Below are 24391 nucleotides of genomic sequence, written 5' to 3'. Positions count from 1 at the left end.
AGCGAATAGATCAGACAACAAAGGTAGAAAAAAGTATTTTATTCAGAATTTATTAATTGGAATATGCCAGCTTTTGGAAATGTGCATCTGTGATATTTTGCATGTAAGTTTACATTTTTCTAGTATTGCTGCATGCTGAGTCTGACTTCTTGAGGTAACTTTCCAGTTCAGTATTTTGCCTTCATATCTGTTGTGTCATGTGTTTTTCATGTGTGATCAAGGTGCAGTATCCTGCTAGCGTGTAGTATTTGCAGCCCTTTTGTTTTGTTTTTTTTTCACGAGGTAGTGTAATGGTGTTTTAGAGCCTGGTGTAATTACAGTTCTGCCTTTCCACACATAAGGTTGTAGCTCGCCCTGTCCTTGGAATTAGTGCAGTTATGGTTTGGTAAGGTTATGAGTGTGTTTTTGCACAAGTTTGTGTATAGTGTTTTGCAGTGGAGAGATTGTGTGTCCGCACCTCTGACCCCCCGGGGTTATGAGAATTGGAACTACTAATTGTAGTGGACTTGAACTGAATAATTTCTGGGGAGGGGGGGTTAATGATAGCATTGTGCTTATTATTTCAATCAGTTTTTCTGTACAAGTTTAGCTTCATTTGTCTTTATTTGAAATTTCATAAATAAAAAATGTTCTAAAAAATTTAATAATCAATGGGGTAGAGCTGGGGTGGGGGCGGGGCTAGGGCAGGGCAGGGCTAGGATGGGGCCCCACCAAATTGGTCTGCACAGGGCCCCGCACTTACTAAGACCGGCCCTGGCTACAACGTTGTAAAATCAAGAAGCCCTAAACCCCTTTGCACTTTTGGTAGTGTCAATTTGGGACAGCCTATCCGAGCTGACTTATTGGTCCAAATAAAGGACTGAATTACAGAACGAAAGAACTTTTCGTCTTTCTGAGACTCCCATAAAGAAAGGGTCTGTAAAGGATATAGTAATTTTGGAATAAGTACCGTCTTAATTAATGCTATACGACCTAGAAGGGATAAAGGGAGATGCATCCATTTTTGGCATAGATGTCCCAATTTTACAATCATATCTGAGATATCTCTCTCTATAAAACGCACCTCCAACGTTCTAATGAAGCTGGAAGGCAGCCTGAAACCAGAAGATGTAGTTGTGTAGATCGCCTTTTCCCCATGAGTGTCTGCCCCGCCCTCGCGTCACAACATGATGACGTCAGGGCGGAGCACTGACTGAATTGGATTGCCCAAGCCCCTCCGCCCCCGCGCATCACCGCCCCTACCCCCCCTCGGGGACATCAACCCCCTCGCCACCCACAGCCGCCAATACTAACGCTGTCCGGCCGCTGCTGCTTTTCCTGTTGAGCAACAGCGGCCGGTACAAAAAGAAAAAAGCAAAAAAAATATTTTAAACCTGAAACGCGGCTCCGTAGACAGCCATCTGGCATTGGCTGTCGTCTCTGCAGCCGCTCCTCCTCTCCCCTGCACGTCACAGCCCCTGGATGAAGACCCCGGAGGAGCGCAGCGACATCAGAGGGGAGAGGAGGAGTGGCTGCAGAGACGACAGCCAATGCCAGATGGCTGTCTACGGAGCTGTGTTTCAGGTTTAAAATCTTTTTTTTTTCTTTTTTCTTTTTGTACCAGCCGCTGCTGCTCAACAGGAGAAGCAGCAGCGGCCGGACAGTGTTAGTATTGGCGGCTGCGGGTGGCAAGGGGGTTGATGTGCCCGAGGGGGGGGGTAGGGGCTTGGGTGATGTGCTGGGGGAGGGGCTTGGGTGATGCACCGAGGGGGGCAGGAGGGGAGGGTTGCTGGACATGAGTGGCTGGAGGGGGGCAGGGGGAGGGGAGGGTCGCTGGACATGGGTGGCTGCAGGGGGAGAGGAGGGTCGCTGGACATAGATGGCTGCAGGGGGGGGGCAGGGAAGAGGGAGGTGGGGAGGGGGTCCTGAGACCAGATGGGTGGCTGCAGGGGGGGCAGGGGAGACAGAAGGGATGCTGCAGGGGGGCAGGGGGAGAGGAGGGTCGATAGACATGGGTGGCTGCAGGGGGGCAGGGGAAAGAAGTGGGTCACTGGACATGGGTGGCTACAGGGGGGCAAGGGGAAAGAAGAGGAGGGTAGTTGGACATGGGTGGCTGCAGGGGGGCAGGGGAGAGAGGAGGGCTGCTGCACATGCGTGGCTGCAGGGGGAGTGGAGGGTTGGTGGGGAGGGGGTCCTGAGACCAGATGGGTGGGGGCAGGGGAGACAGGAGGGATGCTGCAGGGGGAGAGGAGGGTTGCTGCACATTGGTGGGGGCAGGGGAGAGGGAGGAGGTGATGGGGGTCCTCAGACCAGTCACTCACTCACTCTCTGTCTCTCACATACACTCTCTCTGACACACTCTCTGTCTATCACACTGTCTCTGTCACACACACACAGTCTCTATCTCTTTGTCCCTCTCTCTCACACACAGTCTCACACACACACACAGACACTCTGTCTCTCACACACTATCTCACACAAAAACACAATCACACTCTGTGTGTGTGTGTGTGTGTGTGTGTGTGTGTGTCTCTCTCTCATTCTCTCTCTCTGACACACACACTCCATCTCTCACACACAATCTTTCTGAAACATACACTCTGAGGAAAACCTTGCTAGCGCCCATTTCATTTCTGACAGAAACGGACCTTTTTTACTAGTAATAAATAATGTTCTCTCATATGTCAAGGTTTGAAGAAACGAGCAAGCAGGTCAGTTGCATAGCTAAATCAATATGTTGTAGTCCTCCGTCGGGATGGTGTTGCCCCATGGTTGGCCAGTGGTCTCCTCTGGTGCAAATCAATGTCCTGCCCAAGGTGATGCCATTGGAAAAGGCAAGAAATGGATGAATTGTTCCAATTTGCGTACTATGTCCAGGTATAGGATCTTATTATCATGCTGTAACTGTGCCTTAGCGGGTATAGCAGAGAAAACTTCATTTTCCTTTTGAAAAGTTCTGTGCAGAGAGGGGCCATGGCCTTGCGTTTTGCAGAGGCTTGTGGGAGGAGATTAGAAGGAGATAGAGATTGCCCTTTGAGGGTATCATTGGTTTGTCTTCAGGTTCTCAGTGGCCTGAATATCCCCAGCCACAGATCAGGAGGAGAAATGGGGAATCCTGAATCACTGGCTGTAAGAGTCAGGTTGTGGCTCCATAAAGCAGCAACCAGGATACAAGTGTGCTTACGGGCAGTGGCGTAGCTGCATGGGGCTATGGGGGCCTGGGCCCCCCAAAATTTCTTGTGGACCCCTGGTTTTGTTGGCAGGGGTCCACAACCCCTGCCAGCTGAAGCATTGTCCAGTGCCAATCTCCAGCGCTGCCACTTTGCCTGCCCTTCTGTCTTCCCCTCACGTCTGGCAGTATGCTCAATTTCACTAAAAGGAGCATGCAGGACATGAGAGGAAGACAGAGCAGGGAAGGCAATGCGGTGGCGCCAGAGACTGGAGCTGGACAATGCTTCAGCTGGCAAGGGTTGGGGACCTCCACCAGCCAAGGTATTTGCTGCAGCAGTGGGTGGGGAGTGACAGGGCAGTGAGGGGGTGGTGAGGCGCAGCAGGGGGGCAATGTTGGGGCAGCAGACCAAAATGTGCCCCCTGGCCCCTCCCACCATGAGGTCTGGCTACGCTCCTGGCTATGGGTGGGTAGAAGAAAGGCCCAGCCCGGGAGGAGGGAGACCGGCGCTACGGAGAGCCTGTCCCAGACTAGAGTGAATCGAGAGAGTGGTCACCACTGCAGGAGGGTCAGACTGAGGGGGTCTGAGCCCGAAGGTTTGAATTGGCATTGAGAGGAGGAGTGCAGCCTTTGAATCTATCATCTCCCAACTGGATGGGTATGGACAGGAGCCCTGTAAATATACGTATACAGCTGAGCCCTGAAGGGGAGAGTGGTAGAGGTGCTCCTTATAGGAGTAACAGAAGAGAAAAAAAACTGAACTGGATTATCCGTGAATGAAGTTAATAAGTTGGATTCACAGTTGCTGCCTTGTTGCAGAAATTGCCATAAAAAGTTACTTTCTTGCAAAGACTTGGGAGCTCCGAATGGTTATTCTGAGAAGGAGGCTGGGGGTAAAGCTCAGCCCAGCTAGAGTGACAGTGTCTCCCAAACCCCGGCTCGCAATTCCGGACCGTTGAAACCACTCCCAAACTCAAAGCGAGAGTGGAGGTGAAAGAATACCGAGTGGTGGAGTGTGGGTGAACTAATGGAATTGTCCCTGTACCCAGGGTCCGGTGCGGTGAGGACCACGCTGAGCTGGAAGTCCACGGGCGAGACCCAGGTTACACGTTACAGTAATCTAATCATGCAGTTTCAAAGTGGTTGCAAGGCTCTGATTTCTTCTTATGATATTCTTTGAAAATTTTCTCTACTGTTCTCTCACCATAAATAGGGGGAGGGGCAGGTCATTGTAATTGGGGTTATTAGTTTTGTTTTTATAACATTAATAGTGAGGAATTAAGGAATCAAATTCTCCCTACTGGTTGCTTTCCTGCCATGGATGGGGAGGAAGGGGTAGAGTTGGAGATTTAATACTGTTGGAAAAAGCAGATGACTTTTGTCACGTTTGCCTTTGTTTCTTGTACTTTCATGGTCACCGATAAAATGTTTGCAACAGAAACACATTTTACAGCTACGCTATGAAGACCAGTATAAGGCTGCCGGGGGCAGAACAATGTTCTGAACGGTAATGGAATTCAAACATGCATGGGATAAAGACAAAGGAATCCTGTTTAGAAGGAATGGATCCATGGAATTTTAGCGGAGTTTGGGTGGTGATGCCGGTAATTGGAAACAAAATGGGAGCTGGGCAGACTTCTACGGTCTACGCCCTGATTGTGACTGAATAGATAGGGATGGGCTGGAGTGTAAATTTTAAGGGGCTTCGACGTTAGCTCCAGAACTTAGTACAAGAACAGTACTGGGCAGACTTCTACGGTCTGTGCCATGAGAAAGGCAAGGACAAATCAAACTCGGGTATACATATACAATGTAATCCATAACTTAGTCGAATCAAATGTATTTCTATTATTCATGTCTTATTGTAAGCCACACTGAGCCCGCAAATAGGTGGGAAAATGTGGGATACAAATGCAATAAATAAATAAATAAATAAATAAATATAAAGTAACACATACCATATAAATGAGTTTATCTTGTTGGGCAGACTGGATGGACCGTTCAGGTCTTTATCTGCCGTCATTTACTGTGTTACTATCCTGCTTATTTTCAAACGAGAAGGCTGGCCATCTTCCGACACAAATTGGGAGATGGCCGGCCATCTCCTAAACCTGGCCAAATCAGTATAATCGAAAGCCGATTTTGGCCGGCTTCAGTTGCTTTCTGTCGCAGGGCTGGCCAAAGTTAAAGGGGGCGTTTCGGCGGGGTACGGAAGGCGGGACGGGGGCATGGTTTCGAAATGGCTGGCTCTGGCAGATAATGGAAAAAAGAAGGCCGGCTCTGACGAGCACTTCGCCGGCTTCACTTGGTCCATTTATTTTTAGGACCAAGTCTCAAAAAAGTGCCCCAACTGACCAGATGACCACCGGAGGGAATAGGGGATTACCTCCCCTTACTCCCCCAGTGGTCACCAACCCCCTCCCACCCCAAAAAAAATTTGTTTAAACATTTTTTGCCAGCCTCTATGCCAGACTCAAATGTCATACCCAGATCCATGACAGCAGTATGCAGGTCCCTGGAGCAATTTTTAGTGGTGCAGTGCACTTCAGGCAGCCGGACCCAGGCCCATACCCCCCATACCTGTTACACTTGTGGTGATAAATGTGAGCCCTCCAAAACCCATCACAAACCCACTGTACCCACATGTAGGTGCCCCCCTTTACCCTTTAAGGGATATGGTAGTGGTGTACAGTTGTGGGTAGTGGGTTTGGGGGGACTCAGCACCCAAGGTAAGGGAGCTATGCACCTGGGATCAATTTGTGAAGTCCACTGCAGTGCCCCCTAGGGTGCCCGGTTGGTGTCCTGGCATGTGAGGGGGACCACTGCACTATAAATGCTGGCTCCTCCCACAACCAAATGGCTTGGATTTGGCCGAGTTTGAGATGGCCGCCATTAGTTTCCATTATCGGTGGTTATCAATAGAAATCAAACAAAATAAAACATGGAAAAGAAAATAAGATGATACCTTTTTTATTGGACATAACTTAATACATTTCTTGATTATCTTTCGAAGGTTGCCCTTCTTCCTCAGATCAGAAATAAGCAAATGTGCTAGCTGACAGTGTATATAAGTGAAAATATTCAAGCATTACTATGACAGTCTGACAGGGTGGGAGGATGGGGGTTATCGGCGGGAAACCAATGGCAGTGATCTCAAATGTTGAGATTTGGCCGGCCCCGACCGTATTATTGAAACGAAAGATGGCCGGCCATCTTGTTTCGATAATACGGTCGGGTATGCTGCTTTCCGTGGGCCAGCTTTAGAGATGGCCGCCCATATAGATGACTGGCCCCATTCGATTATGCCCCTCCATGTTACTATGTCTAGGATTAAAGGCCTTCGCTGGAACCTTTTGGCTCGATGAATTAATTTCCTCTGCCAAACATTAACATCATATACCCCTTCAAGGTTATTAGTTTCAGCAACAGAGAAACTTAATTATTTTATTTCTGATACAGAATTTTCCTTTTCTCGCTTAGCCCCTGCTGGACCCTAACTCTTTGATTCCCAGCTTTCTAGTTCTTCTAGGCCCTGTGCTTTGGGAACCCTTCCATGTCCCCTTTAAAAGTACAAATTATCCAGTAATACAGATTCTTGGACTGAGTCTGGGATGGTGTGTACAGGAACAGCTGGTAGAGCTGGGCGGCTGCAGGAGATGGCAGCAGTCAGAAGCGGCTCTTCCCCCAAGTCCTCTCCCTCCTCCCTCTCTCCTGCTTCTCTCTGACTTCCCAATTAGTTCCCTCCCCTTTCTTCTCTCTTTCTCTCTCTGAAACCTTTAAGAGAGAGAAGCTTAGCTGAGCAGTTTGCACTGACACAGCAAAGAGGGAGCCAGGGCTGGAAATGGTGCTATGGAGAAGGGCAGGAGAATGGCTGCAGGGCTTTGTGCTCAGCAGGTAGGAGAGTTCGTGTTCCTTCTTCCCCAGCCCTCCTTTTTTTTTGTTTTTGTTTTTTTTTTAGTTACATTTGTACCCCACACTTTCCCACTCATGGCAGGCTCTATGCGGCAGGCAATGGAGGGTTAAGTGACTTGCCCAGAGTCACAAGGAGCTGCCTGTGCCGGGAATTGAACTCAGTTCCTCAGTTTCCCAGGATCGAAATCCACCTTCCCCCTCTTACTCTTTCCTTAGCTTCATATTTGGATTTCAGAAGCTGCATTAAGGTCTGAGAGATAATCTATGTTATCTGAGTGTTCTAATGTGTGCTTATTAGATGTTTCATTAGTATTATGCTGACGTCATATTATATCTCTGCTATTTGAATTGCAGTGCTGTTAAGTGTGTATATTTTTGATACTCTTTCTTTCATTGCTATTCTTAAGTTTACATATTGTATTTATGTTTATATTTGGTCATTTTTACTATTATTATGCTGTTAACAAAATTGTAAATTTTATGTTAATCTGTAGGTGCTGTACACCGCCTTGGATGAATCTCTTCATAACGGCGGTTAATAAATCCCAATAAACAAATAAATGAAAGAAAATTTAAACGGGAGGAAGTAAAAGATGGATCTCCCGGATCCTCTAAGTACTACCGTAAAAACGGAGCGCTGTTCTATTTTGACTGCCACTGCTACTTTCGGTATGCGGCGAGCCCCCGTTCTGATATGTGCTGACCTTCTCTGCTGGGTCCCGCCATTACAGGAAGTGAACTGCCCTTGAGAGGGGCAGGCCCTGACAGACAATGACAGGAACCTCAGTGCTGGAATTCACAGTGCACCTCCCTTATCTATTTAGACTTGAGTTTGCTGTGGCTGGAAAATGAGAAGTAACATAGTAACATAGTAGATGACGGCAGAAAAAGACCTGCATGGTCCATCCAGTCTGCCCAACAAGCTAAACTCATATGTGCTACTTTTTGTGTATACCTTACCTTGATTTGTACCTGTAAGTCTGCCCAGCACTATCCCCGCCTCCCGCCACCGGCTCTGCCGCCCAATCTCGGCTAAGCTTCTTAGGATCCATTCCTTCTGAACAGGATTCCTTTATGATTACCCCCCGCGTGTTTGAATTCTGTTACCATTTTCATTTCCACCACCTCCCGCGGGAGGGCATTCCAAGCATCCACTACTCTCTCCGTGAAAAAATACTTCCTGACATTTTTCTTGAGTCTGCCCCCCTTCAATCTCATTTCATGTCCTCTCGTTCTACCTCCTTCGCATCTCCGGAAAAGGTTCGTTTGCGGATTAATACCTTTCAGATATTTGAACGTCTGTATCATATCACCCCTGTTTCTCCTTTCCTCCAGAGTATGCATGTTCAGGTCATCAAGTCTCTCCTCATACGTCTTGTAACGCAAATCCCTTACCATTCTCGTAGCTTTTCTTTGCACCGCTTCAATTCTTTTTACATCCTTCGCAAGGATGTCAATGGAAGAGACGAAGATAATGGGAGATGTCAATGGAAGAGAAGAAGAGGGGAAGCTGTTGCACAGGGGAGTGGGTAAGCGAAGAGAGAGAGGGAGGGAGGAAGCTGGATAATGGCATTTTCCTGAAAGGAGGAAGAGAGACGTGTTGGATAACACGGGGTAGGGGGCAGAGCAGGGGCGTAGCCAGACTTCGCGGTGGGAGGGGGTCAGATCCCGAACTGGGGGGCACATTTTGGTCTGCCGCCCCACTGCCGCCCACTGCCGCCTTGCCGCCCTGTCGCTCCCCCAATTGCTAACTGCAAGCTGCAGCAAATACCTAGGCTGGTGGGGGTCCCCAACCCCCACCAGCTGAAGCCTTCTCCAGCGTCAGTCTTTGGTTGGGGACCCCCGCCAACAAAACCAGGGGCCCGGAGGAAATTTGGGGGCTCCCAGGCCCCACGTATCTACGCCACTGGGGCAGAGGAAGAAGAGAGATGCTGTGGATAATGGAAGGGAAGAGAGAGATTCTGAAGATCAAGGACGTAGGACAAGGAGAGGCATGTTGGACATCAAAGGGGCAGGAAAGGAAGGAGAGACATGCTGCAGGTTGTAGGGGCGAGAAGATAGGAGAGACATCCTGGAGATCTTGGGGAGGTAGGAGAGAGAATTTGGAAAGCATAGAAAGAGAGATTAAGGAGGGCTGTTTTTGGATGGATCCAACACTTTTGGTGGGATTGGGTGCTGGATATAGGTGGATCCAGGCCTTATGATGTGAATTAGTGCTGGATCCGGGTGGCTGCAGCCCTTCTTGTGGGAATGAGTGCTGGATCTGGGTAGATGGCAGCTTTCCAGTGGGAATGAGTGCTGAACCCAGATGGAGTCAGCACTTGTGGTGGAATTGGGTAATAGATTTGGGTGGATCCAGCCCTTCTTGCAGGATTGGGTGCTGCGTCTAACCCTCTCTTACTCTCTATTACTTTGCCTCCCCCTCCCCGTTCCCAGTGGCCATTAGATTTCCCCTCTCCCAACAGCATCAGCTCAATTACAAATAGATAAGTAAGGCACCCTGTACTGTGTTCACAGCCAGACCCTTGCACTTAAGCGAATTGCACTGTATATTTATATAACTGCAACACTGCAAATTATTAATCAGACTCAGGTACTCTGAACCTGATCAGACTAGGACTCCTTGTGTTGCACAAAATTCCCGACCTGCCTCCCTGCCAAAATGATTTTTTGGTATCAGTTGCAAGATTGATGTGCTGGGGAATGGTAAAGGTGCACCTGTGTCCATCCAGATCAGGGGGTCTGGCTGCAATATTGCATTTGGTTCCAAGAATAAGGCTTGAATTAATAGTGTCCAGCGTGACCATCCATGAAGGAGCTCCCCCCCCCCACACACACACATAGCTCTGCTATTGCACCTCATTTCTGCTATTTAACACTACCTATATTTCCAGTATCAAGACTTTTAGACACAGAGCACTGTTGTTACCCCTCATTCCTGCTATGCAACAGTTCCTGCTATTCTAGTACTGAGACCCTCACACACGTTCCTCTGCCACTGCACCTTATTCCTGCCCCGGTGCTCTACTCCCTCCTATTCCAGTCCTTGACTTCCTTCTCTGCTCTGACAGTGTATCTTATTCCTTCCGTGCACCTCACTCCGGCCATGTAACACCTCCTGGGATTCCAGTAGAGACCTCCCTCCCCCCAAGGTACAGTTCTTTAATTGCACCTCATTCCTGACAAGCAGCACCCCCTTCTATTCCAGTAGAGATATCTCCCACCACCACATAGCTATGTCTTTCATTCCTTCTGTGCAGCTTGCTCTGCTAGGGTTGCATCTACAAAGCCCTCTGAACATATATTTAGGGGGAAAGGCTAGTTTCTATTTCAAGGCTTCCATGTGATACCCTTATGAAATTAAGGCAAAGTTTCCAAGATAATCTACTCCAGGAGGGAGCCTTTTTGGTCACTCCTGGATTTGAACCTGCATTCCAAAAGTAGCGTGGTATCTGTAGTTCTTAATTCTACCCGTAGAAATCAATGCTTCAGGTTCCATTTTGCATCATGTCAGGGTTGCCTAAAATCCAGGGCTGGTCTACAGCCTTCCTCTTGGAACTGGGTAACTTGGCAGCTCTGACTAAAGTTAAGCAAGATTTCATCTCACAGATTGCTGGAAGGAGGGGAGAGTACATTCTTAACCTGCCACAACTCAAGAGAAAAAGGTTGCTGGCCTCAGAATTTCACATACCTAACACATTGAGGATATCCTGAAAACCTGGCTGGCTTGGTTGTGCCCTGAGGACTGAGTTGAGACCCACTGAACTAACCTAAGGGCAATGATGCTTCCCATTGAGATTAGACTTAAAGATACAGGGGGTCAGGGGATGGCTGTGATTCTAATGCTTGTGGCCCTCAAATCTCGGCCAAATGGCTTAGTACCATGAATTGTACCAAGTTACGAAATATGTCCCTTGGGGAAAAAAGGTTTCACTCATTTGAGCTTCCACATTGAGTGGAACATTTTCTTTGTTGTAGCTTTTACTTGGCTCTGTAGTGTGAGGTTTCGGTCCATTGTAACTCCGAGAATTTTTAGGCTGTCTGAGATAGGGAGGGTGTAATCTGGAGTGGTTATGTTGGTGGGTTTGTTCGTGTTGTATTGGGATGAGAGAATGAGACTGTGAGCCCTATTTTCAATGCACATAGACTTACAAAGTTCCATAGTAACATATCCAACTTTGTAAGTCTACGTGCTTTGAAAATAAGCCTCTGTGTGTTTTTTCTGTGTTAAGTTTTAGTTGAAATGCATTCGCCCATGAGGTCATGGTGTTCAGGCTGAGTTTGATTTCTTTGGTGATTTCTGATAGATCATGTTTGTAAGGGGTGTAGATTGTGACATCGTCTGCGTATATAAGTACATAAGTAATGCCATACTGGGAAAAGACCAAGGGTCCATCGAGCCCAGCATCTTGTCCACGACAGCGGCCAATCCAGGCCAAGGGCACCTGGCAAGCTTCCCAAACGTACAAACATTCTACACATGTTATTCCTGGGATTTTGGATTTTTCCAAGTCCGTTTAGTAGCGGTTTATGGACTTGTCCTTTAGGAAACCATCCAACCCCTTTTTAAACTCTGCTAAGCTAACCGCCTTCACCACATTTTCCGGCAATGAATTCCAGAGTTTAATTACACGTTGGGTGAAGAAAAATTTTCTCCGATTTGTTTTAAATTTACTACACTGTAGTTTAATCGCATGCCCCCTAGTCCTAGTATTTTTGGAAAGCGTGAACAGACGCTTCACATCCACCTGTTCCACTCCACTCATTATTTTATATACCTCTATCATGTCTCCCCTCAGCCGTCTCTTCTCCAAGCTGAATAGCCCTAGCCTCCTTAGTCTTTCTCCATAGGGAAGTCGTCCCATCCCCTCTATCATTTTAGTCGCCCTTCGCTGCACCTTTTCCAATTCTACTATATCTTTCTTGAGATGCGGCGACCAGAATTGAACACAATACTCAAGGTGCGGTCGCACCATGGAGCGATACAACAGCATTATAACATCCTCACACCTGTTTTCCATACCTTTCCTAATAATACCCAACATTCTATTCGCTTTCCTAGCCGCAGCAGCACACTGAGCAGAAGGTTTCAGTGTGTTATCGACGACGACACCCAGATCCCTTTCTTGGTCCGTAACTCCTAACGTGGAACCTTGCATGACGTAGCTATAATTCGGGTTCTTTTTTCCCACATGCATTACCTTGCACTTGCTCACATTAAACGTCATCTGCCATTTAGCCGCCCAGTCTCCCAGTCTCGTAAAGTCCTCTTGTAATTTTTCACAATCCTGTCGCGAGTTAACGACTTTGAATAACTTTGTGTCATCAGCAAATTTAATTACCTCGCTAGTTTCTCCCATCTCTAAATCATTTATAAATATATTATATATATATATAAATATATAAAAGGGTTAAGGCCTTTTGAGAGTGTAATTCTTTAACTGTACATAGGTGTCTGATAGGAGCCTGTTCTATGAAGGGATATAGGTACCTACTTCCCTTTATATAATACTAGCTGTTATAAGTGTCTGCACCTAAGTTCATAGTTAGATTTGCAAACAATGGAGTACATAGAGCAGGGTTTCCAAACCTGTCCTGGGGGAACCTCAGCCAGCCAGGTTTACAGGATATCCACAATGAATATGTATAAGATAGATTTGCATTCCAAAGAGTCAGTGTATGCAGATCGATTCTATGAATATTCATTATGGATATCCTGTGAACTTGGCTGGCTGGGGTTCCAGGTTTGGGAATCACTGACAGAGAAAACAGAGTCTAGGGCTATTCATGGGGAAGTAAATCTGTCAATTTTCGGGGGAAGAGGTGTCCTGGAGTCCCCTTCCCTATGGTATAATGTTGGCAGAATAAAGTCATCTGAAATCTAATGCATTCTGAGCTCCTCCACACATCACTGAATTTGTTTCTGGTTTGTGTTTCAGGAGCGAGTGACGTTTGAGGATATCACTGTTCACTTCTCCCAGGAGCATTGGGAGTATTTGGATGAAGGCCAGAAGGAGCTTTACAGGGAGGTGATGAAGGAGAATTATGAGACCCTGATCTCACTAGGTAAGGATTGTGTTATCTCCATTCTTAGCAGATACAGGGGCTTATTCAATAAAAGTAATTTGAGACATTTTCCTACATCTCGTCTACTTCAGAAAATTCCAAATGTGATTGCAGCCTATTTCAGGCTTGTTTTCTGAGGATGGCAGTGTTAGACCCAGGATTGAGGAACCTTTAGACTATCTTATGTTAAGTGTCTTTCCCGTTTTCTTCCCCTTAAATTGAGACAAATCCTCTTCTACTTCCTGTATCAGGGCTAAAAGCCAGGAGCTGAGGAGCACAAAAGAACATAAGATTAGCCCTACTGGGTCAGAGCAATGGTCCATCTAGCCCAGTGTCCTGCTTCCAACAGTGGTCAATCCAGATCACAAGTCCCTTGCAAAACCCAGGTAGCAAAGACTAAAAGCACAAGGAGCCTTCAGAAATAGGAACATCAACTGAAAATTTATTGGACAGACCTGACGCAGTCCGTGTGTCGGCCAAGCCACCTGCGTCAGAGGTTGGTTAATAAATTGCTCTAGGCCTTGCGGTCGTTCTTCTATGAATGTGCCCTCAAATACTCCCTCATCCTGGAATGGGAGCGGTCGTTTCAGAACCTTTTCAGGCAGCAGTGGCACTACAATCTTATTATCTCGCTCAAGTTCATTCTTCAGCCACTCAAAATTACTATATTGCCTCTGTACACAAGAGTCTTTCAGCTTGAAAATAAGAAGGTTTGTCCGCATGCGGACCTCATAAGTAATAAAGCAGTTGCGTCCAGTGCCCACAGTCTGCAGGTTAAAGTTCTAGTCGCCGTATCTCAAAAAGATATAGCGGAATTAGAAATGGTTCAAAGAAGAGTGACCTCAAAATGATAAAGGGGATGGAACTCATCTCGTATGAGGAAAGGCTAAAGAGGTAAGGGCTCTTCAGCTTGGAAAAGTTGACGGATGAGGGGGGATATCATTGAGGTCTACAAAATCCTGAGTGGTGTAGGACAAGTAGAAGTCAATCGATTTTTTTTACTCGTTCCTAAAGTACAAAGACTAGGGGACACTCGAGGAAGTTACGTGGAAATACTTTTAAAACAAATAGGAGGACATATTTTTTCACTCAATGAATAGTCAAGCTCTGGAACTCTGCAAGATCCACCTCCTTACAAACACATTCATCCCCAAGAGAGATTCATTAAGTCTCCAAAAGCCCCTGCCCCTATGTCCCCCCCAGCATGAACTGAAATCTGAATATGCTGTATATCTGCCTCCCCTAACTGACCCCACAAGTTACAATGAGCCCATAACCCATCAATTCTGGTATACGTATGAGTAGCATGTGAGTGAAAAGTGTAACTATGTTGGATCCCATGCAGCAAACACCAATAATCCACCACCTCCAAGCCCCTCATAAAATCCAACAAGGCTTTTCTATGTGGTTTACTATAGTGACCTCCCCCAGTAGAGTGATCTAAATGAGCATCCTGGGTCACGTTAAAATCCCCATCCACTGTTACCTCCCTCTGAACAAATGCTTGAATCCCCCAGGAGTGTCTGGAAAAAGATTGACCCATATCCGGCGCATACAAATTGACAAAGGTCAGCTCCTTACCCTGGTACAACCCCCTCAAAGCTAAACATTGCCCATCCGAATCTTTAAACACCTGTTGAAGGGTGAAATCAAAAGCCTTTGCTGAAGTAGTATAGCCACGCCTTCCGTACATTTATCCCCCTGTCCCTGATGAACCAACACCTCCACAAAGGGGTGGCAATTTCAAACATGCGAATCTCTACGATTTAAATGCATTTCTTGCAAAAATGTAAATGACAGCAGATAAAAACCTGTACGGTCCATCCAGTCTACCCAACAAAATAAACTCATTATACCCAAGTTTGATTTGTCCTTGCCATTCTCAGGGCACAGACCGTAGAAGTCTGCCCAGCACTGTTCTTATACTAAGTTCTGGAGCTAACATCAAAGCCCCTTAAAATTTACAATCCAACCTATCCCTATCTATTCAGCCACGATCAGGGAAGTCTGCCCAGCGCTGGTTTTGCTTCCCAATTACTGGCGTCGCCACCCAATCTCTGCTAAGATTCTGTAGATCTATTCCTTCTAAACAGGATTCCTTTGTGTTTATCCCACGCATGTTTGAATTCCATTACCGTTTTCATCTCCACCACCTCCCACTGCATTCTAGATAATCCCTTAAACACCACTTCCCATGATTGTTGAGACCATTCCCATTCCAGGACCCTAGTACCACCGGTCTCTCACTGCTGCTCTTCCCCCTCCCCCCAAAACCCCTACCCCCTACAACCCAAGATGTCCCTGCAAGACCTGCCTGTTCAACCCCAAACCCACCCTTCCTATCCACTTGCTCCCCTCCCCTGTAAACTGCTTTAGCAGATATCTACTGGAACTTTCCCAGAGCACCAGCAGCTTATACCATTGAGTTCACTGGAAAAGCCTAGCTTTTTCTCTACCTCCATCTGCTGGTATGAGAGGGTAAGACCCATTTATTGAGAACAGTTCAGCTGACTAAAGGAAGGGAAATGATTAGTTAAGATATAATTTCATCTTGTATGTGATTGTATATCTTATCAGTATCTCCTGCACTGATCAGCTTGGAAAATCTGTATTCCCAGTAGAGAAGGGGTGGCAAATTTACAAAAAAATTGTATTACTGAATTGGCTGAACTGTTGTGCAATAATTCCCCGATGTTTACTTTTTTATGTGAAAGATGAACGCAAAAATAGTGATACAGAGATACATCACTGGAAGCTCAGTGAAGAGATTGAAGAGGAAAAGATGTCAGAAAGAGACAAAGAAGGAACAACTTCCTGTTCTGATTGGGGAGAAAAAGGAAAAAGTCAGTGTATCTCTGAAATGAAGCAAAATAATTCAACTGAAAGCGTAGCACTTTGTGAGCACAATACCAGGAGTCTCTCAAATACAGGGGAAGAGCAGAGAACCCAGATGACAGCTCAAAGATGTTTATGTGATGTTTGCAAGATATTCCTCAATGATTGTATAACTCTGAAGTCATGGCAGAGATCTGATACTACTACTACTATAAATCCTGGTACTGAAGAGACACTGTTTACAGACTGGGAGAAAATTTTCAGTCAAATAGAATTACATGCACAACAGAAAACATGCATGAACATGACAAATTTTACATATTCTGAGTGTGAGAAAGGTTTTGACAGGAAGAAAGAGCTGGACCAACACCAAAAAAATAATAAAGAAACCGAAATGTGTACAAGAACAAAAAATGGGGAAAACGTCAATAACATTACAAAATTCCAGCAAAAAACCGCCATTGATAGGATATTTTCATGTTGTGTTTGTGATGAAAACTTAAACTTGGAAAGAATCCACACAGGAGTAGAACCATTTATTTGTGATAAAAGCTCCACTCAGAAGGGATACCTCATCAAACACCTGAGAAGCCACACAGGAGTGAAATCATTTACATGTACTGAGTGTGGTAAAAGCTTCTGCCAAAAGGAGAGCCTGACTGTACACCAGAGAATCCACACAGGAGTGAAGTCATTTATGTGTACTGAGTGTGGTAAAAGCTTCAGCGAGAAGGGAAGTCTCACAAAACACCAGAGAAGCCACACAGGACTGAAACCATTTATGTGTACTGAGTATGGTAAAAGCTTCAGTGAGAGGGAAAATCTCACAAAACACCAGAGAATCACCACAAGAATGAAATCATTTATATGTACTGAGTGTGGTAAAAGCTTCAGTAAGAAGAGAAAACTCACAATACATGAGAGAATCCACACAGGAGTGAAACCATTTACATGTGCTGAGTGTGGTAAAAGCTTCCGCCAAAAGGAAATCCTCACTGTACATCAGAGAATCCACACAGGACTGAAACCATTTATGTGTACTGAATGTGGTAAAACTTTCAGTGAGAAGGGAAGTCTCACAAGGCACCACACAATCCACACAGGAGTGAAACAATTTACTTGTGCTGAATGTAATAAAAGCTTCACTCAGAAGGGACACCTCATCAATCACCTGAGAATCCACACAGGAATGAAACCATTTACGTGTGCTGAATGTGATAAATGTTTCACTCAGAAGGGACACCTCATCAAACATCAGAGAATACACACAGGAGTGAAACCATTTACATGTACTGAGTGTGGTAAAAGCTTCCGCCAAAAGGAAATCCTCACTGTACATCAGAGAATCCACACAGGAGTGAAACCATTTCTGTGTACTGAGTGTGGTAAAAGATTCAGTGATAAGGGAAGTCACACAAGGCACCAGACAATCCACACATGAGTGAAACCATTTATATGTACTGAGTGTGATAAAGCTTCAGCGAGAAAGGGAAATAGGACTTGATATGCCGCCTTTCTGAGGTAACTCACAATATATGAGAGAATCCACACAGGAGTGAAATGATTAATATGTACTGAGTATGGTGAAAGCATCCGGGATAAGTCTCACTATACACCAGAGAATCCATACAGGAGTGAAACTATGTGTATGGAGTGTGGGAACTGATTCAATCAGAAAACAAACCCCACCAAACACCAGGAATCCACACAGGTATGAAACCATTTAAGTGTATGGAGTGTGTTGAAAGTTTCAATGACAAGGGAACACTCATTCTACATGAGAGAATCTGTACAGGAATGAGACCATTTACATGCATTGAGTGTGGTAAAAGTTTCCAGGATGATATAAGCCCTATTATACAGCACAGAATCCACTCTGCAGTGAAACTATGTACCTGTCCTGCTTGTAGTAAATGTTTTAGTAGGAAGTTGGGCCTCCCAAAGCCCAATAAAAGTCCACCCAAGGATGAAGTCATTTTCAGGTACTGAGTGTAGTTAAAGCTTTAGTCAGAAGTAAAACATCATAATCTACCAGAGAAATCACACAGGACTGAAACAGTTTACACATACTGAGTGTGGTAAAAGCTTCAGTGATAAAGATAATTTCAACATACACCATAGAATCCACACTGGAGTAAAACCAATTGTTTTATACTGTGTAGTTAATGTTCCAGGAATATGGGAAAATTCAGTATATACTAGGGCTGAAAGTTAATTGCAGTTAACACCATAATTAACACATTAATTGCAATTAAAAAATTTATTTATTTAGATTTTGCTCACACCTTTTTCAGTAGTAGCTCAAGGTGAGTTATATTCAAGTACACTGGATATTTCTCTGTCCCAGGGGGGCTCACAATCTAAGTTTGTACCTGAGACAATGGAGGGTTAAGTGACTTGCCCAAGATATCACAAGGAGCAGCAGTGGGATTTGAACCGGCCACCTCTGGATTGCAAGACCGGTGCTCTAACCACTAGGCCACTCTTCACATGTTCCCTTCCTTTCATATCTCTCCCCACTGTACATGGTCCAATATTGTGCCTTCCCCTTCCGGAGCTGCCTGCGGCTCTCCCTGTCACCCCCCCCCCCCCCCCCCGATGTACCTTTCAAAACAGAAGACTTCAGGCCTGCATGCTTTCCCTCTGACCTAGCCTGCTCCTTCTGCTGCAACTTTCAGTTTTCAGAAGGGGCTGGCAATGTCAAAGGGAAAGGCCTGTGCAGGCCCCAGGCAGTCTTTGAGCATTGCTGCTGCTGGTCTGCAAGTCTGAAAACTTGTTTAGAAAGGTACATTGGGGAGGTGCAGAGTGGGGTGGGAGAACCAGAGCTGCGGGCAGGTCCTGGGGGGGCAAGTATGGGTGTGGAGAGGGAGAGCTGGCACATTTAGACTGACTCTGGACGTCTGAATGAAGGTAGCTCTGCCCTCATTATTCAATATCTGTCTTTTAAATGATAGTAATAAACAATATTAAGTGCATTTTTATAATCCACAAAACAAAAGGAGCAAGTTCTCACATGCTGTCTTTTTCTTTTGATGTAGGCATGTTTATGTGTGATATAAATGTCATAAATAAGTTATTAAATAAGTAGATAGATAGAAACTCTGAATGTTGAGCACCTGATTCTCATAACATGACGTCTGTTTTAGTAGCCCTTTACCAGGAGAAAAAATCCTCTAGTATTCCCAGTAAAAAACAAAATTTAAAATGATCAAAAACTCTCAAGTACAATGCATTGTTTGCTATAGAATATATAGTTCTTCTTATGTTGAAAAAACAAAAATGAAACATTTCAATTAATTTTTTTCCCCTTTTACAAGATTCTGGGAAACAGTCTTGGGCTTCTTAGGGTTAGTGATCTCATAATTTCCTATATCTTGTAGTAACTTCTAACATGATGCAACAGTTAATTTACCATCAAATCCAAATCTCTTTTTCCATTTATTGAAAAACAACACAGTATCTGGATTACGTTTATGCATAAACTTAGGGTCCCCACAAAGGATCTCTTGCTTTGGAGTTCTCATAAAACACAACACAGACATGCACACATAACAAGCTTACAACATAAATTTCTCATAGCTATTAAACTGTCGGTTTCAGGAATTCCAAATTCCTACCAACTCTCTCTTGTCTTTAACATGCACACGGAGTTCTTTATTACAGTAGCCTTCTCACACAGGCTATGGTCTCTGAGCAGATCCCAGATCACAGACTTCTTTTCACCTATAGCAGTCTCAGACAACACAAAAAAGAGTCCGCACTCCTCTGCGAGTGGGTTCCAAACCTTGAACTTCTTTTCTTATACTATAGCAATCCCAGATTGAGAAAAAGAGTCCTTGCTCCAAATCTCAGTTACTAATTTAAAAGACAAACAAGACACAACATTACCTAAATTGGTCCCATGAGATTCGTTATGCACAGAAAAGAAAACCGTCACCCTTCCAAGTGTCAGAAGAACCGGCCCCTTTTTACGGGATCGCCCCGGGGGACTTTAAGTAGGGATTTATTCAAAATCCATGTGCACAACAGCTCCGATCCTTACACAAGGAAAAACGTATTGGTTTCCGGCTCGAAGGACCAAGCTGTTAAAAGAATTAACTAATATACTCATGAATCCCAAGAGATCAAACAGGCTTAAACACAAACAGGTTTATTTTCTTGTAAGGAGACAAAAATACAACATCAGTCAGAAGGTTGTGTGACTCAACCTCCCCCCCCCTTCCCCCCCCCCCCCCCCCCCCCCCCCCCCCCCCGCTCTTATAAACCTTTTCCCTACAATGACTACGTGCAGTTTCACAAGGGAGACAGGGTGTGTGTCATCACAAATACATTTCAAACATGTTACAGTTCTGGACTTAGTTAGCTAGCTGGCCAAAATGCATATCTAAGAACATTCAGTTCTACTTGTAATGCACAAGGTCAGAGCTGAACTGTTCCTCTTCTTAGAATCTACATTTATTTAGAAATTGTAAGAATGATTAACCCTATATTAACAAAATATTTTCTCTACAGGCGTTGTTGTTTGTTTTTGTTTTGTTTTTTACTTTACTTGTTTTGGACTTCTTTGGAATCTTCTAGATGGAATTTTGGAAGAATGAAATGAGAAAATAAAAATTAAGTTTTGGATGTACTCTGTAGAAGTTGTTGTTTACTTTTGCAATGTGTGTATGGATACCTGTTCTGGTATATGCATGTGATAATATTTGAATAACTGTCTATACTTATGGCTATGATTTCGGAACATGTGGCATCATTAAAGGACAGACGTTTAAATTCTCAGCTGGGTATATATGGTAATCTCATCTTTGTAAAACGTTTCAGACATATACATGTACTTGCTCCCATGATATAACTGAATTCTATTATTATGTCTCTCTGTATTTTCAAATGTAAGCCACATTGAAACCGAGTTTGCTTGGGATAACGTGACAAAATGTTTAAAAAAAAATCCTTTATCTTCCACCTTTTAAGACCCTGCCTATCCAGCTGGATGGTGATGGCACAATGAAAGCAAGTTTGGTCCAGTGAAGACTAACTCAAAATAACCTGTTCCTTAGCTGGGCCCTAGTATTACCATATTATTTATTATTATTTATTTTTCAGCTTTTATATCCCACAATTTTCCCGCCACTGGCAGGCTCAATGTGGCTTACAACATTTATTACAAATAGTTGAGTACAATGAACGGAAAGGGATAGTCAGGGTGGAGGGTAAGGATAAAGAAACGGGTCAGTCCAGAAGGGCCATGTCCTGAGGTCAGTGTGGTTGGACAGGTTCGTTGGGGTATGCGTGCTCAAATAAGCAGGTCTTAAGTGACTTCCTGAAAGGCAGATAATCCCGGTTCGTTTTCACTGATTTAGGCAGTGCATTCCACAGGTGAGTGCTGACGTAGGAAAAGGTGGAAGCATACTGTACATGGTTTTATATTGAAAATGCGACCATACCATGCTTTAGTGGTTATGTTCCACTAATAAGTTAAACGATTAACTGGATTTCTTGAAAGGATTATATAAACCTAGGATGCATGACTAGGGACACAAACAGATGATGTGATGTAAAAACAGAAGAAACAAGTTCGCAGAAATATAAAAAAAAACAAAACAGCGAAGATGACTAAAAGTAAACAGAAGACGCTCCAGATAAAAATCCAAAGTTTACTGATCGGTGAGCAAGACTCGACACAGCTGTATTTCGGCCTACAGGGCCTGCATCAGGAGTCCACAACAAGATCCACAACTGTTTGACGAGTAAGTGAATTTCCACTCCTTTATTATTATTATTAGCATTTGTATAGCGCTACCAGACGCACACAGCGCTGAACACCTGACACAGAGAGACAGTCCCTGCTCAATAGAGCTTACAATCTAAAATAATACAGACAGACAAGACAATTAAGGGCGAGGGAAGTACTGGGTGAGAAGGAACAAGGGGGGAGGCAAATGAGTAGTGGCTAGGAGCCTTCCCTACACCCCTTCCCGTGCACTCCGCTCCATGGATAAATCCTTCTTATCTGTTCCCTTCTCCACTACTGCCAACTCCAGACTTTGCACCTTCTGTCTCGCTGCACCCTACGCCTGGAATAAATTTCCTGAGCCCCTACGTCTTGCCCCATCCTTGGCCACCTTTAAATATAGACTGAAAGCCCACCTCTTTAACATTGCTTTTGACTCGTAACCACTCGCCTCCACTTACCCTCCTCTCCTCCTTCCTGTACACATTAATTGATTTGATTTGCTTACTTTATTGTTTGTCTATTAGATTGTAAGCTCTTTGAGCAGGGACTGTCTTTCTTCTATGTTTGTGCAGCGCTGCGTACGCCTTGTAGCGCTATAGAAATGCTAAATAGTAGTAGTAATACAGGGCTAAATTTAAAACTCTATGGCTGATCTTAAGAGCCCTTCCACTGCCAACTCCAGACTCTGTTCCTTTTATCTTGCTGCACCATATGCCTGGACTAGACTTCCTGAGCCAGTACGTCAAGTTCCATCTCTGGCCATCTTCAAATCTAGGCTCTAAGCCCACCTTTTTGATTCTGCTTTTAACTGCTAACCCCTATTCACTTGTACAGTACCTTTGCATGTTTTATCTTTCCCACCTTATTAATTCTCTTATCCCTTATTTGCCCTGTTTGTCCTGATTAGATTGTAAGCTCTTTCAAGCAGGGACTGACTCTTCATGTTCAAGTGTACAGCACTGCGTACGTCTAGCAGCGCTATAGAAATGATAAGTAGTAGTAGTAGTAGTAGTAGTAGTAGTAGGAGCCAAAAGCAGCAGTGAAAAGGTGGGTTTTCAGCATAGATTTGAAAACAGGTAGAGATGGAGCTAGACGTACAGGCTCAGGAAGTTTATTCCGGGCATAAGGTGCCGCGAGAGAAAAGGAACGATGCCTGGAGTTAGCAGTGGAGGAGAAGGGGGACGACAAGAGAGATTTGTCCCTTATCTCACAGGCCACAAGGTAACCGATTATTTATATCTTCTTGTCCGGATGTTGTGTATTATTTAGTTCTTAACACTACACAACTAGAGATTAGTCAGCAGGTTAAACGTGGACTTACACACCGTCTTTCTTTCATACATTTTTGTCACTACACCATATTATGTGGTATTAAATGGTTCAGTAACACTCAGTTGCCTAGATGTCAAGTTATTTTTATTATTTTTTTATTTTATTTTTTAAAATTTTTATATGAACTAATACAAGCACAAATGTTTTTTGATTAGATACAAGAATTGATTTATCTGATTGCAAAAGGTAACAATGCAATTACTTATATTTTCTATACTAAGTAAGCCCTTGGTGATAGTAGCATATATATATATATATATATATATATATATATATACATTTAGGTCCAGTATACAGTTGTGTATAAATCCAAAAGATGCACTTTGTATAAATTCATCAAGCTGTGAATGTAATATATGCCTTTTTTTTAGACAAATATAGATTTTTGTAACACCATTTAACAAACTGCCACAGATGTCCTTCCTTTGCAAGTATTTTTACCTATTCAAGTTTTTTTTTATTTCATTAACTATGTTTTTTACTGTGCTATTATTTAATTTTAAAGTTTGTATTCTATTTATCATGTTTTGATCCCTCTTATTTGTATTTTTATGTCACACAATCATACACTTATTTATTCAATATCACAATTCCTCACGTACGGCAATAAAACAACCTTATAGGGTGGATAGTGTTCACAATGAGCTCCTTTTATTATTGATCACTAGAAGAGAGAAACGTTTTCAGTTTTGGCACAGACTAGTATAAGTCATCTGAAGAACAAAATATAAGAAAACCAATGGACTGCGTTAGGGGCTTATAATCCCTTTAGTTATGTTTAAACAAAAGAGGTCTGCATGAAACAAAACATCTGTATTTGTGTAGAACAGTGTAGAAAAATGAGTACAAAATACATAGTTTATAACTGCTGTTTTTCTACCAGCTACAATAAATTGTTAAGCTGTTTTAGCAGAGCTGCCAAGTTACCCATTCCAGGAGGGAGACATTTTGGCTGGTCCTGGTTTTACTTATATCCCAAAGCAGTGTGGTATTTGTAGTCCATGATTCTACTCATTGAAAAATCAGTGCACAGGTCCCATAATGCAACCAGGATGAGGTTGGCAGAAATCTAGGACTGGCCAAAATGTCTCCATCCTGGAATGGGTAACTTGACAGCCCTGGCTTTAGTGATATTCAATTTTTATTTTACAATATTTATATCTACATATGGGAAGGTTTGAAATAAATTAAAAAGCTGTGAAATAAGTAAAAAACAGAAAAATATTTTGTTCTCCACATTTTAAGGACTTTTTACAGGCGGACCACTCTTAAGCATTATCAGTCCGTTCTTTCTAATAATCTTTTGCTATTGTTTTGGGTGAAGTAAAACGGCAGCAAGCTCCGCCTACTGGCTTCAGCCCGTA

At 44.1% G+C, this 24391-nt stretch overlaps 1 protein-coding gene across 1 annotated transcript in view; it reads left to right on the top strand.

The window, feature by feature from the left end:
* Positions 1-17402, top strand: part of LOC115462937 (zinc finger protein Xfin-like) — a 117252-nt gene extending 99850 nt beyond the window's left edge. The window contains exons 9-13 of the mRNA XM_030193074.1: positions 3040-3108; positions 13000-13126; positions 15528-15604; positions 15841-15969; positions 16611-17402. Coding sequence (XP_030048934.1) covers positions 3040-3108; positions 13000-13126; positions 15528-15604; positions 15841-15969; positions 16611-17402 — 1194 coding nt within the window. The remainder of the gene's footprint in view (positions 1-3039; positions 3109-12999; positions 13127-15527; positions 15605-15840; positions 15970-16610) is intronic.
* Positions 17403-24391: the final 6989 nt, after the last annotated feature.

Source organism: Microcaecilia unicolor, chromosome 1 (genome assembly GCF_901765095.1).
Source record: "Microcaecilia unicolor chromosome 1, aMicUni1.1, whole genome shotgun sequence".
In the NCBI taxonomy this organism is placed as follows: domain Eukaryota; kingdom Metazoa; phylum Chordata; class Amphibia; order Gymnophiona; family Siphonopidae; genus Microcaecilia; species Microcaecilia unicolor.
The sequence above is the reverse complement of the archived record's forward strand: the minus strand, read 5'-3'. Positions and strand labels throughout refer to the sequence as shown.